Source organism: Peromyscus leucopus, chromosome 19 (assembly GCF_004664715.2).
Source record: "Peromyscus leucopus breed LL Stock chromosome 19, UCI_PerLeu_2.1, whole genome shotgun sequence".
NCBI classification, from domain to species: domain Eukaryota; kingdom Metazoa; phylum Chordata; class Mammalia; order Rodentia; family Cricetidae; genus Peromyscus; species Peromyscus leucopus.
The window spans coordinates 49,184,274-49,203,036 of NC_051079.1; the positions used below are offsets into that span (position 1 = coordinate 49,184,274).

General features: G+C 48.6%; 1 protein-coding gene across 5 annotated transcripts in view; it reads right to left on the reverse strand.

Moving 5' to 3' along the window:
* Positions 1-18,763, reverse strand: part of Ablim3 (actin binding LIM protein family member 3) — a 116,188-nt gene that overhangs the window by 31,357 nt on the left and 66,068 nt on the right. For all 5 annotated transcript variants that reach the window (XM_037197166.1, XM_028890123.2, XM_028890126.2 and 2 more), the window contains 2 exons: positions 15,610-15,703; positions 9,527-9,614 (listed from right to left, as the gene is read on the reverse strand). In XM_037197166.1, the coding sequence (XP_037053061.1) occupies positions 9,527-9,614; positions 15,610-15,703 (182 nt within the window). The remainder of the gene's footprint in view (positions 1-9,526; positions 9,615-15,609; positions 15,704-18,763) is intronic.

Genomic DNA, 18,763 nt, shown 5'->3' on the forward strand with positions numbered 1-18,763 from the left:
CCATTTTTGGAGGCAAGCTCTTAATGACAGGAAGCAAAACCTCCATGGCTCCAGGAAGTCCCTAAAACTGATCAGACTTAACACGTTTCTCTCTCCCCAAGCTTATATAATCTGCAAGGGCTGCTGGAAGATACTCATAGACAAGCCAAGTTCCCTGGAAGAGGTTCAGGCCAGAGCCACCGGGAAGACACAGTCTTCAACCAGCTGAGCTGCCTGTAGGCTGTGCAGTATGCTCCAGGGTCCCAGCTTTTGTGAGCTGTCACTCATGCTGGTGATGATGTCACTCATGCTGGTGAGGCTTTTGGTGATGCAGCCATCTTCGAGTCATTTCTGCTACTGTGAGTAACTGCTCACCCACACTCCTGTAAGTAACCCCAATAAAGCTCATTGGTTCAGCAACTTATACTTTTGTGGTATCCATACTTGAGTCTGTCTTCAGTTCCCTATCCGGGGTGAGTATATGTCTGCTTCTGTCTCCCCCAAAACAAGTAGAAGGACACAGAGACAAATGTCTGGCTACACAGGTGACGTTTCTGAACAGAAGCCTGGTGTGGCTGCCCCTGAACCCTCTTGGCACGAGGAAGCAGTCTTGAGGCTTGCTCAACCAAGAGGCAGAGGGAGAAAAAATGTCTGGCAACCACAAACCTGGTTACCATGGACGGCATCAAGCAGGAAGGGACAAAGAACAAAGCAGGACTGAGGGTCCAGTAATTCAGGGGACGCGGACAGTAATGAGAATGATCTGAATGCTTAGGATATGCCAAGCAATTGGTATTCACATTTTCCCCTATTATTATTATTATTTTTCTTGTGAGACTTTATTGATGCTATGAGAAGCCTATAAGAGACCTTGAGCATGAGGTGGGTCCAACGGGTACATAGTATAGACAGGGCAAAAAAATATTTATTATTATTTTTTTTTATGTGCATGAGTATTTTGCTTGCATGTAAGTATGTGTACCATGTGTATGCATGATACATATGAAGGACAAAAGAGGGCATTGGGTCCCTTGAAAATGGAATTACAGATGGTTGTGAGCCACCATGTGGGAGCTGGGAATCAAATCATCTGTAAGGACAACAAGTGCTGCTAACCACTGAGCCATCTCTCTAGCCCCTATTACTATTACTATTATTATTATTTTATTATTATTATTATTATTATTAGTGTGTGTGTGTGTGTGTGTGTGTGTGTGTGTGTGTGTGTGTGTGTGGTATGTGGGGCATGCATGTGAGTATGTGTGTGTGCATGGGTCCATGTAAGGGCCAGATAAGGATGTTAGGTATCTTCCTGTGTCAGATAAGGATGTTAGGTATCTTCCTGTGTCAGATAAGGATGTTAGGTATCTTCCTTTGTCATTCTTTGTCTCACTCCTTTGAGACAGGGTCTCTCACCAAATGAGAAGCTCACTGAGTAAGTGAGGTTGGCTGGCCAGCAAGCTCCTGAGTTCTGTTCCCCAACCATGCCCAGCTTTTATTTATTTACTTACTTATTTACTTATTTATTTATTTATTTATTTATTTATTTATTTATTTATTTTTCTCGAGACAGGGTTTCTCTGTGTAGCTTTGCGCCTTTCCTGGAACTCACTTGGTAGCCCAGGCTGGCCTCGAACTCACAGAGATCTGCCTGGCTCTGCCTCCCGAGTGCTGGGATTAAAGGCGTGCGCATCCACCACCCGGCCATGCCCAGCTTTTAATGTGGATGCTGGGGATTCAAATTCAGATGCTTGCACAGGAAGTTCTCTTAGCCAATGAGCTATCTCCTCTCCTCTCCCCAACATTATTATAACACATTTAGAGTGTGCCTGGGCCTGGCCTCAGGCTGCATACTCAAGGGCCCCTTGTCAACATCAGTATCTGAATAAAAACAATAATGATAATATAAAGGTAGTTAGCACCGAGAAAATATGCAGAGCCCAATTTAAGCTTTCCTTTGTGTCTGTCTTTTTTTTTTTAATTTAATTCAATTTTTTTTTTTTAGACAAGATCTTGCTATTTAGCCCAAGGTAGCCTTGAATTCATGATTTGCCTGTCTCAGCCTTTTAAGTGTTCTTTGCCTCCTTTCTTTTTCCCCCCTTTTTTGTGGGTATGTGTGTGGGGTGTGTGTGTTGGGGCAGGTGCATGTGAGTATGTGGGTATGCATACCCATGCATGTGCACATGTAGAGGCCAGAAGAGGACACTGGATATCTTCTATCTTCTCTGCCTTATTCCCTTGAGACAGATAGCATCTCTCACTGTTTCAGCTAGGGTGGCAGTGAGCTCCAGGGATCTGACTGTCTGCACTCCCTTATGCTGGGGTTACAGGCACATGCACCTGTCTGGCTTTTGACGCGGGTGCTGGGGATTCCAACCCAGGTCCTCAGGCCTGTATAGCAAGTGCTCTCATTCACCGAGTTATCTCCTGACCTTCTCAGCGTGCTCTTAATGTCATGATGGTAATATTGACACAACCTGGCACTGATGAATGGGTGGCACCCTAGGGCACAGCCACTCCGAGGGGTTCGTCATGAGCTCCGACTGGCAGAGCCAGCAGTACCTGGCTGTGCACCGAGCCCACACTCTGTAGTTACTCCTCATAGCAGATCTGTGTGGTGGTGAAGCCGAGGTCCCAGGAGCTTGGGCGTCTTAGCCGTCTGTTCACCTTTATCTTTCCAGCCTGGCGTGGGCCTGGCATTTGCCCACGTGAGGTCATCAGAACCTCTCTGGGACTCCTCAGATGGGAACGGCACCTCTCTGCACAGCTGCTGGCTAGAGGCTGGCTACATCCTCCTTCCCACCACATGGCTCCATGCCCAGAGCAGGAGAGTATGAGGCCATTGCAAAAAGATGCAGAGAGGAGACAGGCTTGGGGACACTCAGGGGCCCCTCAACAAGGCTGCTTCTAGATGCTTCATGGTCTTGTCAGCCTATCAATCACTCCCCTTCTGCCCACAGTGGCTGGAGTTGAGTTTCTGCCACCTGAAAAGTCCAGACTAATAAAACCTCTCCTTAAACTCAGACTTGAGTATCTGACACATTCCTGACTTGCCCTGAAGGCAATTTTGTTTCTTAGAACATAGAGGAAGCAACTGGAAAAATTGCTGCTCTGGACCTAATTTTGACCAACATGAACAAATTGGCCGTGAAGCAGATGTGACATGTAACTGGTGAGAAAATGGCCACATCACTTTGAGTTTGTGGTGACCTGATCGGAATAAGCTGGAAACAGACTTTGGACATACAAGCCTCAGATACAACACTGTATCTGTATCACTGTTTTCTGTGATTCAAGATGTTAGGTAACCCTTAAAAGCTTGAAGAGAAAAAAAAGAGGCAGCTCATCAAAAATTAAAATACACTCTATTTAAAATGAAATGTGCTTAGTACAGGCAGACTTGAGGAAATAGCAATTTGGTAAAAGAATAAGATGTTTGGAAAATCTAAAATTATATAGCAGGATTGGGGAAACATACGTTTGAAAGTTTTTAAGCACAACTCCTACAACCTAAACTGTCACTAGAGAGATCCAACTGAAAGGGATAATAACCTTGATGTGCGGAAACGGTAGCAACCCCTTTGGCAACTGTGCCTCAGCAAGGGTGGCTGCAGAGGATTGGAAGATCAAGAATGTGGGCTGGTATGCTATCCTCTGCGACAACTGCAGGCCCTCAGTGGGACAACTGCTGGCCTGGTGCACCTGGCGTAGTGACCGGTCAGGAAAAGGAGGCCTTTGCCGAACATCAGTAGCACCTCCTGCTCTGCCAGGACGTGCCTCCCACTACCAGGTCCTTGTATCATCTGAACTAAAAAGAATGTCGTCTGAAATAGCCTCGGCTCTACAGAGAAGGCTTGACGTAAACCCCCCACGGCAGCCCCGGGATCTGTGGGGTTTGCGTTAAACACAGAACGGAGGCTCTTCGCTTTATTTTTGGGTCATGGCTTTGCTCAAAATCCGGTGAAAGACACAACAGACCCTTCTTTCTAGAGGGACTTCTGCATGTGAAATCTGGCAAGCAATTTCAGGAGGTGCACAGTGTTCAGAAAGCCTGCTGTGAACCTCCAGGTAAGAGTTTGGTAAGAAAGGGTCTGGGGAGCTGCCTCAGCTGGCAAGGCGTTTGCTGTGTTAGCAGGACCTGAGTTCGATCCCCAGAACCCGTGTGGAAAATCCAGGCACGGTGGTTTACACTTGTAATCCCAGTGCCGGAGAGGCGGCAAAAGGCTGATTCCTGGAGCTCGATGGCCTGGCACCTTCCCTTACTTGGCCAGTTCTAGGCCCATGAGAGACCCTGACTCGAAACCCAATGTGGGTGCGAGGGAGATGGCAGAGCAGGAAAAAGTGCTCACAAACCCAACAGCCTGACTTCGTTGCCTGAAATCCCCATTAAAAAAACAGTTGGATGCACTCAGGGCGCACATCTGCAATCCCAAGACTCCTAAGGTGGAATGGAGAGCGGAGACAGGAGAATCACCTAGACGTTTATGGCCCTGCTAACCTGGAGTATACATTGAAGTTCATAGAAAAGAGCCCTGCCTCAACAAGGAGAGAACCAGTTCCCGAAAGCTGCCCTTTGAGCTTCACATACAGTGTTGCTCAGTTGCCTCTCCTTCCACTGACAAAACAAACAACAAACAAAGCTGGATAGTGTCTGAGGAAGGTCACTGGGGGCTGTTTCCTAATGCGCGCGCGCGCGCGCGCGCGCGCGCGCGCACACACACACACACACACTTTTGTAACAGGTAAAGCAAAATGCTTTGAAGAAACCCTAGTAGACACACTAATCAAGTGTTGTAAATTCCCTAATCCCAAGTCCTTCCGGAAAATGCCAATGGAAATGTTTTTAGACCACCTGGTTAGAACAGATCAGAACACCTTCCGGTTGTCTCCAAACTCTCTCTTTCCACAGCTTGCTAGTGACGCCTCCACTTCAATGGACAGAATGGGGCAGAGCCCTGAAGACTCAGTACCATACTGGACGGCGCGCGTGCTGAAGTGGTGGGTAGACCCGTGATGACCACTGCTTCTCGAGTTTAACCCTGGCGGGACTCATACTTCGCTACAGCACTTTTGTTAGCAGTGTAGGTCTGTCCCAGGATTTCAAACCGAATTCATCGACTAGGCAAATGGTAAGAGCTGACCTTGTGCAGCCCAGTGTTCACTGCCTCAGATCCATGGAATGGGGAGGGCAGTGACCCGTGGTGCAGCTGGAAGGCTGGATACAGACTACACTCCGTTTTCTTGGACGGAGGCATATTTAGAAGGAGAGTGCATGTACAACATTTAGAGTCCAGCACAAAGGCCACGTCTGCAGCAACTTTGGCCTTTGTGACTTTCAGTTCTGCTCTGAACTTGAAGTACTTCAGCTTTATTCTGCTGCACTAAAACCAGTGACCTAATTTCCTAGGGGGAAGCCCAAATGAAGGGTTTGGATAACAAACAGATTAGAAGTCTGGCCTCTTTATGGAAACAGCCGAAAGACAGAACGCGCAGCAGAACTTAAAACAAAGAAAAGGAAACTGGCTGCAGTCTCCCGGGGGCCTCAGAAGTCCCCCGGGGGCCTCAGAAGTCCCCTGGACAGACATCTCCCAAGCAGAGCCCATCAGAAAGCCATGGCACCGTGAGCAAAACACAAAGTCGCGAACCAAAGATACACCAGGGGTCATCTACCAGAACCGGCCTGTCCTGCTACACAACCCCGAGGCTGGGTCCATAACCGTGGGCCCTGATGGTCTGTGTCTCTGGCCCCGCTTCACCTCCACACCTTGCTGCAAGGGCTCTCGGCACCTTCCAGTTCCTTCTGTCCCCCAGTGTTCCTGAGGTGTGTACGTCTGTCCTTTTTGCACCATGTATATGGGCTGCCTCAGTTTCCCCTCCGTGGGATGCTTCCTTCCACCTGGAGACTTTGGGCCTGCTATCCACACTACCTCCACCACGTTCCTCTCTTCTTCATCACCCCTCCCCGTTACTCATGCTCGGGATCCTGGGGTGACATGTCCTTTCTTCAGAGGCGCCTCCTCTGGCTTCTTAGCCTCCTGATACATTCCCGTTGTCCCCAAACTTTCTCCTCAGAGCTCTTTCCCCCCTTCGTTATTGGTATTGTTGCTTCTCTTTGATTAATGCCAGTCTCTCCTTTCTGACAGGAAACTCCAGCAGGGCACTGAGCATGCCTGCCTTGCTCATCTCCAAGCAGAGTGCTTGGCATGCAATAGAGAGCCTGGAGTCGTGTGACCTTCACTGGACTGGATCAATGAGAGATTGATGCCAGCCTCGCTTGACAAGGGAAGGGAGAGACCCAGAGAGGGAGTCACTCCTCCAGATCAAAACCCATTAGTGGAAGAGCTGGCACCTGAACTCAGGACTCCCAGCTCTCTGCGGGCTCATCCCACCCCTGTACTGCCATTTCTTGGGTCCTGGTGCGATTACTCTGCGAGGGTATTCTAGGCTCAGCTCCCAGCGGTAACTGAAACTCCTGCTGCCTGCCACCCACACATGCCACCCATAACCAGAATCATTTATGACTCTAGCACCCATGGCCCAAGCCCCCTCATTCCAGATCACTCAGCATCCCTTGAGGCAGGTCCTCTTACTCTGCAATTACTCCCACTCTCCTAGGAGCCAGAAGGGTAAGGATGGGGATAATTAATGAGAAGGCGACAGCTCTTCTTCATTACCAAGAATATCTCCCACCTCCTGGAGGCATTTCTGCCCTGAGTTCTACGGTACATTTTCTCTCACAATCACCGAGCTGTTGGCTTGACTTTATTGCTTAACTCCCTCAGCATCGGTGGGAAGTTGGGTCGTCAAAGTTCCTAACTCATGGCTGGGAACTCCCTGAGGGCAGGGCCTTTGTCTCTGCTGCTCCTTCCTGCCTCTCCAGCTGTTAGAACCCTACTGGACCCATGCGAGGCCTCAGTAGATATAGAAGTGAACGAACAGAGGGCTTTCTTTGATCCGAAATTGACGACACTTGTATCTTAAGGCGCAGCTTGAAGTCTATCATGCAGGTTAGACAGACAATCAAGGTCCAGAGAGTTAAGGGGTTTGTCGAAGGTAAACAAGTTAGTAGGCAATAGTGCCAGGACTCAGTTGGAAGCAGTCTAGGCCCAGGTAGCCAAGGGGAAAGGATTTGGAATTTGAGCAGGAAGGTGAAGATGCTGACTGCTCAGCAGTGCATGGATGGGAACGTGGGTGCGAGGGCAGGTTCAACCCCAGGAGGCTGAGAAGTTGAAAGGAACACTGCACAGCAGAGGGTCAAGTGTAAAATTCACACCCTAGCGGTGGCTGGCTCGCTAAGACTTGTAACACAGGGTCCTGATGCAGGAATCGCTCAGGATCGTGGAGGATGCTGGTGCTCATGGGGAGCGACAGGGACCAGATGTACAAGACAATTCTTTTTTTTAAAAAAGATTTATTTATTTATTATGTATATAGAAGTGGACACCCTATCTCATTACAGATGGTTGTGAACCACCATGTGGTTGCTGGGAATTGAACTCAGGACCTCTGGAAGAATAGTCAGTGCTCTTAACCTCTGAGCCATCTCTCCAGCCCCCGACAATTCTTATACTGAAGAATTACCTAGCCCTAGATCTCAACAGTGTTGAGGTTCAGAAACTCTGCTGTAGGGACAGAGGGCAAAGCACAGCTTGAACATCTGTGGTAAGGACAAAATTCCAAAGAAGACCACTCCCTGCAACTGGCCTCTGGACTCAGGATTATTTTCTGGGGGGAACCTTGAAGGATTCCCACTCCTCACCAAGAGCCCATGTGAGCCTTCTCGGCAAGGCTAATCATAGTGCCTCGGTCAACACCCTAGACATTCTCAGTATCACTCAGAATTCAATCTCTTCCTTTCGGAGTCCCCACAGCCTCTTGTACTTTGCTTGGACTTGGTTCTCCCTGGCTTGTCTAAGAGTTGTTGGCCTTCTCCTTGCCTCTCAGCCTTAACACTGGCCCCACTGAACCCACCACTCTCATGTAACAATGTTAGGAGGAGGGGGCTTTGGGGAAATGACTACGTCATGGGAGCAGAATGTGTATGGCTGAGATCAATACCCTCATGTCAGGATCCAGCAAGAAGGTAGCATCGGTATGAAAGTATGCCATCACCAAGACAGTTAACCTGTAGGCACCTTGATCTTGGACTTGCCAGCCTCCAGAACTCTGAGCAATAATACATTTCTATCATTTATGAGCCGCCATCTATGTTAGTTCGTTTGCAGCCTGAACAGACCGAGGGATCAGCTGTTATGTTTTAAATCTCAAATGTCTACCATAGGCTCAAACTGGGAATGCTCATTTCTCAGCTGGGTGCCGTGGGAGGCGGAGGCACCTTTAAGAGGTGGGACCTGGTGGGCAGAAGTAGATCACTACAAGCGGGCCTTTGAGAGTTCTAGCCTGCACCCTGGTTCAGGCCTCGCTGGCTCCCTGCTTCCCCGTTCACCGCGATAGAAATAGCGTACATCACAAAGTCCACGGCTATGAGCCCTTTCCTTGCCACGGTGGGCTGAAAGCCCTTTGAGCAAAACGAAATCTTTCTCTCTTGAAGTTGCTCTTGTCAAGTGTATTGGTAACAGGGCTATAAAGAGAAATGAGCACACCAGTTAACCGCCACTCACCAGGAGCTCTGCTCTTGGCCCTTCTGTAGGGGACCACGCCTGGCATGCCTCCCACCGTACCCTCCCCTTAACATCATTTGTCATGGCTGACAGTCATTCATGTGATCATTGAGTAACCCCTAGTTCCTGCCTTGGGCTGTGGGGTTGTGATGAGACAGGGCTTTCACGTTAGGGGCCCCAGAAGTAACTGCGAACATGAAGTTGCTTTGGCAGCGTAGGTAGTTCAAGTCCAGAAACAAGGTTTGGTGCCTTGGTGAGAAGGCCCCAGATGAGAAGCTGAAGTCATTTTTATCCAATCAGTGGGATGGGAGGGGCCTGAAAGGCCTTTCAGAAGAGCAGAGCCAAGAGCACCGTGACGTACTGGGATGAGGGGCTGGACAAAGGGCAGATGGATGAGTGGAATCTGAAGATAACTGGGTGGCTGAGACAGGAATCCTGGGACAGAAGGCCTAACTCTGGGAGGGGAAGCCACCTGTGGCTTCCACCCTGGGAGCCCTGAGCAATGGCCTCCTATGACGATCTGAGATGCGGGGAGTTGCAATGGAATGGAACAGAACAGGTAGAAACCGTGTGGACTCAGTAGCCTGGGCATCCCCCACCTCCACCCTCCCTCGAGGTTCTCTGACTCCTTGGCCTTGTACAGCTCAACCTCCCACCCCCAGGTGGAGCCAGAGGAATTTGCTGAGAATATTGCCAGGGAAGCAGGCCAGTGCAGCAGCCGGTGCAGGCACACGGGGATGGAAGGCAGATTACATGTCAGTTCATATTAGTCACTCGGGCAACTTTCCTCATCCACCCAGAGAGGAGAGAATTAATTGCAATCTTGAAGACGAGCCAACCGCAACAATAACACTGCAATGGAACGGGGTTATCACCTTTCCAGCCATGAGCCTATCAGAACGCCTTCGAGGGTCAGATTTGCTTACCTGTGAGATACATCTCCTCCCCTTCAGTGAACATCTGGTGGCAGCGTACACATCTGGCACAGGTGGGGTGGTAGTGTTTCCCTCCTGCCTGTGGGAATCAGGATATGAAGCAGAACATCAGAACTGAGGCTACTGTCCAGTAGGGGCTGGTGGGTGAACACTTCCTGAGTACACTGGTGGTGTTGGTGACTCTCTCCATGGCCCTGTTGTTGGTGAGGAGGCTTCCCGGGGGCATCCACAACTATATGAGAGTCCATCCAGAGAGCTTGGTGATTCCTTCATGGGTCCTGGTGGAAGCTCAGGGGATTTCCCTGGATATGTGCAGGGCAATCAGAGGTCACCATTCCCCATCTCCTCATTGCCCAAAGGAAATGTTGTTTTGAGGACTGCCAGCCTGTTCCCAAGTGTGTGTGTGTGTGTGTGTGTGTGTGTGTGTGTGTGTGTGTGTGTGGCCTAACACTAGTGAAAATGAAGGTGACTATAAGTGTTAGTATATGAACTTGAGATTTCATAACATTGTCCCAGGATAATGAAAGAGAAGAGAAGAGGAGAGGGAAAGGGAGAGGAGGAGAGGAGAGGAGGAGAGGAGAGGAGAGGAGAGGAGAGGAGAGGAGAGGAGAGGAGAGGAGGAAGAGAGATCCTTTTCAACCCTGTTTGAATTTTGACTTCACCAAGGAAGATACACCAGTTTCGAGTCCATGCATCTGCAGCATTATTGAAAACACACTCATCTAAGAATGAGAACAAGCATGAGGCTTAGAGTCTTCACTAACAAGAAAACTTGGCTAGAATGAGACTTCTCTTGGGTTGTCTTCAATTGGCAAGTGACTCTGTGTTTCCTGTTACGTTGTAGCAGTTGTCTGCTAAGTGAGTCAATGTACAGACAGATTAAAGTATTAGGTAAGGCTGGGTGTTCAAGGTTTACAAACACAGCAAAATTTATGAGAATAGCTTAAGAAGGACAGTTTTTTTTTTTTTTTCAAATGGGCTCAGTGTATAAACTATGTTATGTGAGAGCAGGACCCGCTGGGGAGCTCCTAATACCTAGGCTGGATGACTGCACCTGGATCTCTTAGCCTGAGCCTGGCCTACTCTAACCTGGCTTTGGGAAGTCCATTCCTTTTCCCCACTTTTCTTCCCTACCGTTATTTCATTTGAAAATAGAAATGAGTATACATCTTTTTTTGGGGCGGGGGAGAAATGGTTTTTGAGAAAGTTGTGTTTGAAGGTCTCCCCTGGAAACAGGTAGCAGCGTCAGCTCCTCCCCTCACCCCCCATCTTACTTCTGCATTAGATGCTAGAATCCTGTCCCAGAAGACCTGATGTGCAAGGGCCCTTCGGTGACAGATCAAGATCTAGAATTGACATATGGGAAGGGTAGCACAGAGGCTGGGGTGGGAGGTGAAGCATGTTTTGAATGATTTTTTTTTCCATGTCAGGACAGGTATTTTTAGGGGAGGGATGAGGTAAATGGGTGACTATTGGGGGTCATGAAAAATCACAACTATGTAAAGAAATCTTACTTCCAAACAATCTTAGGGGTGGGGTTCTTGGGAACAGGAGAAACTCTTTTATCTCAAAACTTAGCAAGAATGTGAAAAGGGCAGATTCTTACAAAAGCAAAACAATCTTCAATGTCCCCCTTCTCCATTCTTGGTTGTTTATGTGGCTCCCACCAGTGAGAAAATGTCCTTGTTGTCAACCGAGTAAGCTGTACTCAAACTTTAGAAAGAACCTGCTATTTTCCCAAGCAAGGAAGTCGTGGGACTGATCCTCTAGTACCATGACAAGGATAATCAGCTTAATTAGTAGCCTCTTCCTACTGTGTATCCTCATCATTTCAATTATAGGTCCTTTTTTTGGCCCTGATTTTTTCCCCCATCATGGCAACAGTGGCTTCACAATACTGAAGCGCACATCTTCTTAAATGTCACACCCCACCACCCTGCCCCAGACGAAAGAGACGTCATGTCTGTCTCAGCAACCTTGGTCCTGGATGGTTCAGAAAACAATGGGAGAGAAGGGAGATTGCCAGGGCAGACTTTACCCAGCATAAAGGAACAAAGGCAGAGAGATGCAGTGAGCTATTTTACTCCCAAGCTGAAGTCAGGAAAGCAGTGAAGAAAAGTGGCAAAGAGTTGGTACTCCCAAAGGAGGCCATATTGGAGAGCACCGAGAATGGCGGCCAAGGTCTGATGTGGAGCAAGAGCAGGCTGTGGTTCTTTTTGCCGAGGACATAGGAAGGCTGACACTCAGCATAGTGAGTTCTGACCCGGAAGAAGGAGTCATGAGATGGCCTCAGAAGAGAACGGGAATGTCGGAATGAGAAGATAAGAAACAGTTTTAAGTGTCTGCAGTATACTGGAAATGTGCTAGCCCTGTACTGGGCAATTACTGCCTAGCCAGCATCCTTTCCCATCTTCCAGAAATAGCACTAAGCTTTGCTCAGTTGGACCACCCGCCATCAGGCCATATGGTTATATTGTGTTAGCCCCACCAATAAGCTGATTCCAACTCTATGGGCACAGTGGGCTCAGGGATGGGCCTGAAGTTATCCAGAGAGCCCCCAGATGTTTGCTGAGCCATTAAGAATGAAAGTTTGTTATCCACCATGATGTGGCTGGTAGGATATAAGCCTGAGCAACTGGTGTCCAATACCCCAACCACAAGGCAGAATCCTTTTCAGAATAAAGGCAATGCAAAAGAATGCAGAGCCAAGATGGTCAAAGATTCAAGTGATCTTAATCAGCCCCATTCTCCAGCTGTGTTTAAAGCCAGAATGACGCCTACACTCTTATTATGGGAATGGATACATGTCCTTTTCAGCCCCCATGATTTGAGTGTAGCTTCTGCCTTCCAACTGAACAAAGTCCTGCTTAACATATCCATTAGGAATGAAATGACAGTCTTCACTATTGACAAAGACTGACCAGAAACTAACTTGCTTAAGATTTCTTGGCTAGATGTGGTAAAATTAGAATTCAAATTCATGATTTTTTTCTCCCACCCCCTGAATATCTGAGAGCCTTAGGCACCACTGTAGGATCCAGAAGGCTGGAGTCACAGACTCCATCTCTGTCTCTGCCTTTGGAAAGGCACCACTTGTCTTGGGTGTCCCCTTTTTTCATCTGTAAAACAAGGAGGCTGGGATAGTTGATTGCTAAATGTCTTTCCCAGCTCAAAAGAAAAAAAAAAGTCAGCAAGTCCAACAGGCTGAAGGAGTTGGTACAAATGGGGTCAACGGGAACCCAGTTACAGCTGCCTGGAAGGGAGAGACTGCCCCAGCGAGAAACAATAGCTCTGCTTAAGAAAAAGCAGCCTCTAGAAAACCTTGCCAGCCGCAGCCCAGTGTGCATCAAGGTTCTTCTCTTGAAAGAAAAGCCAGCTTGAGTGGCCTCCACCCCACCGGCTCTACAACTTGCTGGGTGCTTCTTCCTCATTTATGCAAAAGCAGCCAGCAATTCCTATTTAAGGCAAACTGTCACCACACACACCAGCCTTTCCCAGCCCCCTTCTCCCTTAACTTCTCTAATTCTGACCAACATTCCGACTGACCTGCCATGTTTCCTGAAGCTCCATCTTTTACACTGTCCTCAGTTTTCCTCTCACATCCTGTGTGCACATGCGCATACAGGTCTACCTTTGTGTGCAGGCTCATGTGTGTGCACATGCTTATGAAGGCCAGAGGGGAGTCTTAGCTATCAATCCTCAGGAGCTGTCCATTTTTTTAAAATAGTTTTATTTTGTGCGTATGACTACTTGGCCTTCATGTATATCTGGCCATCATTTTCATGCCTGGTACCCACAGAGGCCAGAAGAAGACACCAGATCCCCTGGAACTGGAGTTACAGATGGTTGTGAGCTGCCATATGGGTGCTGGGAATTAAGCCTGGATCCTCCGGAAGAGCAGCCAGTGCTCTTAACCTGAGCCATCGTAACCATTTCACCTTGACTTTGGAGACAGGGTCTCTCACTGGCTTGAAACTTGCCACGAAGGCTTGGCTGGCTGACCAGTGAGCCCCAGGGAACTGCCCATCCTTACTTCCCCAGCACTGGGACTACCAAGTATGAACCATTGCACCTGACTTTTTAGTACATGTTCTGGGGACCAAACTCAGGTCCTCGTGTTTCAAAGGCAAACACTTTACCAACGGAGCCGCCTCCCCAACCCTCCTCCTATATCCTTGATTGTCTCTCCTCTTAGAATAACTCCTATCTCTTTGTACCACCCACAGGCAACCGTTTCCCAAGGCTGGTGCTAGCCCAGTCTGCCAATCTCTCTCCTCTGTCTCGGAAAACCTGACTACTCTCATTGTGCTATTATTCATTTCTGAGGGCTAGCCTTCTCCAGGTCGAGGCTTTGCTTCTGGGCTTTGACCTATGTTCCTGTCTGTCCTCTTGAAACCTTCCTGGCATTCCAATCACACCCCATCTCAAACGCTCTCCATGATTCTGCCTGGATCACCTGGCTTCTCTTCCACCTCCAGTTCCACAGATGCCATACTAAGCTTCTTGTCACCCAGACTCAACACTTTGGGACAACTTGGGCTTCTTCTTCCCCAGTCCCCAAATTCTCAAGTTGCCCCATGGTGGCTGAGCTGTTGAATTCCAGCTTCCATGGTGCTGGAGACAAAGGTGGATGCCCTCGGCGCGCAGTGGCTCCCTGATGGCTTCTCTTCTAGTTTCCTCCAGTGAACACCACGCTATCTTCTCCGTGGTGTAGCTCTAATCAGGTCAGCCCTGCTCGGTCTCCCCACAACTCCCCAGTGCCCAGTGTATCATACATAGACTCTTTATTCTTGTATCCGACACCCTTGGAAACCTGGGCCCAGCCACCTTTCCTGTGTGTATTCCTTTTCCTCTGCCTGGCACTCTTCACTGGTCCTTAGAGATGCTTAATCATTTAGTAAGTCCCTGCATTTGTTTATCTGATGCTCTCCGACTCCCTACAGTTAATTTTGCATATCATATCCAGTGTAGTTTTTAAAAACATGCCATCTTATCACGCTGCTCCTTTTTAAAGTTCTCCGAGGGCTTCCTTCTACACTTACTATAAAACCCAAGCTCTTAAACAAGATGTACAAAGTCCCATGAAATAGGCCTTCTGTGACACAGTTTGCATTCCCACCCTCAATTTTCAAAGCCATGCTGGCCTTTTTCCCTGTTCTGCCCCCTTGCTTTTCATATACTGACCTCATCATCCCTAGAGCTCTGCTTCAGCGCATCCCCTCACACAGGCCTGTCCTGATTCCTATGCTCTCCTGCTGAGCCCACATGTGACTGTAGAATCTTTTTCAACTTAGTCCTCATGGTAACCACAAGCAACTGGCAGCACTAATATTGCCTACAGTAGCTGAACCAGCCTGCCATTCCTTAGCCACTGTTAGATGCAAAACCGAGACCTACAGATGCAAAGATCCTCACCACGAATAGGAGTATGAATTAGCAGTAGAGATATGCCACAACTCAATTGTCCCTATCCTTAGGCTATTATTTTTCCTTTACACCGAGCTCCTCATAGTAGATGGCCCCAAAGTATGGACAGGTAGCATCCAGCCCCACAGGGTGTGGAAAGAAAGGCTAGGAAGGCCAAGGACTCAGCAAGGGGCTGTAGGTTGTCTGTCACTGGCAGAGAGAGCTGCGCATCAGAGGCTGGGGAGAGCTGCTGTTGCCATGACGATGGACCAGCCAGAGAAGGGCTTAGAGAGCAAGCTGCTAGACAAAGCTGGATCTTAAATTAGCACATTACCAAACAGTTAAAACGCAAAAAAGGGCTTCCATCCTGAGGCAGAGCCAGGAGGAAAATCCTAATTGTTACTCCTTAGAAATCTGTCTGAGTCTGAACCCAAAGAAGCAACTGATTTTCCCAGCACAGTGGTTTCTGAACGAAGAATTATTTTGTCCACATTCTATTTTGGGGATGCTCAGATCTTGGCAAGGTTATCTGGTCAGGGCCATGCAGTAAGCTGACTCTGGGAGGTTGAAACAATGGAAAAAAGGGCATGGGGTGACTTTCTCTTCTTCGGTGATGAGTTTTTTGGAGTCACAGGCCATCCTGCTCACACGTGGTTACTCAGACTTACCTCCAAGACCCTGCCGCTGATGTACCGGTCACATGTCTCACATTTAATGCCAAACTGGGAGTGGTAGTCAGACTCGCAGTATGGAACACCATCCCTGCAAGAGGAAGTTCACATAGGGGGAAAAAGTTAATAGAGTGGGGAGGATGTCCTTGGCCAGGACCTGGTCTGTGATGACTGGCCAAGACTGGGAGCTTGGGAATGCTTTTCAAAATTAAACTGCCTCTCAGCTCTACAGGTAAAGGGAATCCAGGGAATCTGCATCCGGTGAGGTCCCTAAGCACTGATGGAGCCACTGTTCTGGGCTGTCACTTTGGATGTCTTCTCTTTTTCCCTCCCCTTCCCCATGAGTTATCCAGACCCACCTACTTACCTTTCCTCAAAGGACTCTTTTGAAAAATCATTTAAGACACAATTTAACACTCATTTTGTTCCCTGTAGAAAATATAATGCTTGTACATGCTACAACATTCTCAAAAAGCATAAGGGTAATGTCTCCCCTTTTCTTCTAGCCCGTCTTGGTTTCCCTTCTAGGGTGTAAGAATGTGATCAGTTTCACACAGACCCTTAAGAGTTCCTTCTTCAACCAAAAATTTTTATCCATAACTGAGAGAACGGCTTGGCTGAGCTGATGGACCAGTACCTATGAAGAAGTCTCCCATGAGCACTGTTTATACGCTGTGTCTATCCAGTACTTGGACTCAGTGGACAGAGGTCAGATTGCTGTGTGTGTGTGTGTGTGTGTGTGTGTGTGTGTGTGTGTGTGTGTGTGTGTGTGTGAGAGAGAGAGAGAGAGAGAGAGAGAGAGAGAGAGAGAGAGAGAGATCCCATAGTAGGCACGTGGATGTCAGGGTAACTGTGGAGTTGGCTCTCTCTTTCCACTTTTACATGAGTTCCAGGGATCAATCTTAGGATTGAACTCAGGTGCCGCACAGTCCCGTGAGGTAAGTGTCTATCCGCTGAGTTCTCTCAGCAGCCCTGCTAACGGCTCATTATCCTGTCCTCTACAGCTAATAGCTGACATTTCTTACTTTGATAGTGATGTGCATGGGTCACTTCATTTACGGCTTATGGCAGCCCAGGGAGGTCAGTACTATTAATTTCCCAGGGTGTGAATGAGCAAGCCCAAGTGTGAATAGGTAAGTAACTTCCCCAGGTCACCCAGGACCTGCTTACACTTGAGGCTCAAAACCCAGGTGGTCTGGCTTCTCCCCACATTTTCATGAGGGCTGGAGGAGATGGGCTCAGTACACTAGGGTTTAGTCAGTGCCTGGCTCACTGCCACCACAGTAGCTGTGAGAGTCCTCAAGGAGACTTGTCCCACCTTTGGGTGGAGGGTGACAGGGCTTGGACACAGATAGACCTCAAGAGCAGGCATGCTATTTATCTATCTCCACCCAGAGCTCTGCGAGGTAGCAAGGTGGTTAGCATTATCTGAAGTTAAAACAGCACTCGTCATCATCATCGGTGAGCCCAGGAAACCTCCCTGACTCTTTCAACTTCCCTGACCTCTAACCAAGTTCTTGCTCTGTGGATGTAAGTGTGGGTAACTGCGCAAAGAAAAAAAAAATGTCCTCTGGAGAAAGATGCTAACACAACTTCACTTGGATTCCTGGGTTGGGGACACCTTAGGGAACTGGAAATAGACACAATTATAAACAGAGGCAGATGGGAAAGGACACATTAACCGTGTCCTTATTAGATATGGAACATAGAGCTCTGGAGTCATCTTATTAGCCCTGTTTTCACCAATGAGCAAAGTAAGACGCAGAGCTGTTGTGGCCAAGGTCACACAGGCAGGAGGATTTCTGCCTTGAGCATCTGTAATAGCTTCATGACTCCTACCATTCTGCTGCAGCAGGTGAGTGGCCCAGAGTCAGACTGCAGACACCCAGGGAGGGAGGTAGTCTAGGCTGGGGCTCCAGAGTTCTGTGCAAGCCCTCACTGCTCCAGAGAATTCTAACTTAGGACCAATGACTCTTGGCTGGCAATGTCCCACAGACATTCCTTACCCAGCATGCTTCGAGAGGAATGTCTAACACCTACTGGCATGGCATCCCGGGCTTTCAGAGACTTGACTTCAGCTCACCTCTGCAGCCTGGCATGCTGCTTCACTTGTGTCCACACTGCATTCCCAAAGAGGATGGCAGTGTTTAACCCATGCTCACCCTTCTGCCCTGGATGGGCTAGGATTCTGCCTCCAAGCTTGACTTTCTATTTTGAATCTTACCCACTCCTTCAAGGCTCAGCTCAAACCTTCCACGAGGCTCTCACAGACTCCAGATGCCACTGGCAGCTAGTTAGAAGGGACCCTTCCTTTCTCTGACTATCCATAGCCCTCTTTTTGCACCTTGGGCACAGGTGGGTATATCTGGCCGGCAGCTACCTCCTCTTCCTGGACTTGTCCTTTGGAGGCCATCCTTTCCTACGTCAGTTCTCTAAGCGTCAACCAGGGCCTGCCTTAGGGTTGGGCCCTCCCGGTTAGTGTTTGAGCAGGAATGGGCAGGTGAAACAAGGCAGCTACGTCAGAGGCAGCCACGGATCTTGTGCAGCAGCCTCAGTAGAAAGGCCTCGCTTTTTGCTAGGCTTGCTGAACCGATGATCAAGACCCAGGCACCATTGGTGGTTTTCTTTGCTATTTCATCTGCCTGGGAATAAATCTAATAGAGAGAAAAGCAGAGGAGGGAGGGAAGGATGGAGAGAGAAGAAGCGAGTAGGGGAGGAGAGAGACTCTTTTGACGACATCTCTAGGGAGCTAATACACCTGTGACCTTCCCATGTCTGAGTCAAACGACCCCAGTTGTTGCTTTTCAGTGTGTTGCATTGGGCTTTTGGTCATCCATGATGGACACTCATAATTCACAGTTTCCCCCCACCAACCCCTGGTGTCCTGATCCCTCCTGTCTACAGCCTGTCTCCCTTATTGAATGTGACTCCACAGCAAACACCCCGCGCACTGTAGCGCTACAAGTTCACCGTCTCCTGGCCTTGGGCTAGTCATGGGGCAGGGCAAGTATCTGGGATCGGAAAGTGTCCCAGTGCTGAGGGTCGTTGCTCACAGTTGCCTTTGGGGATCTGAATATATACATGTGTGGTCACTAGAACTTGTCCAAAGCTTCCATGTGCCTGTCCCTGAGGTTGAGTCCTCTCATCTGAT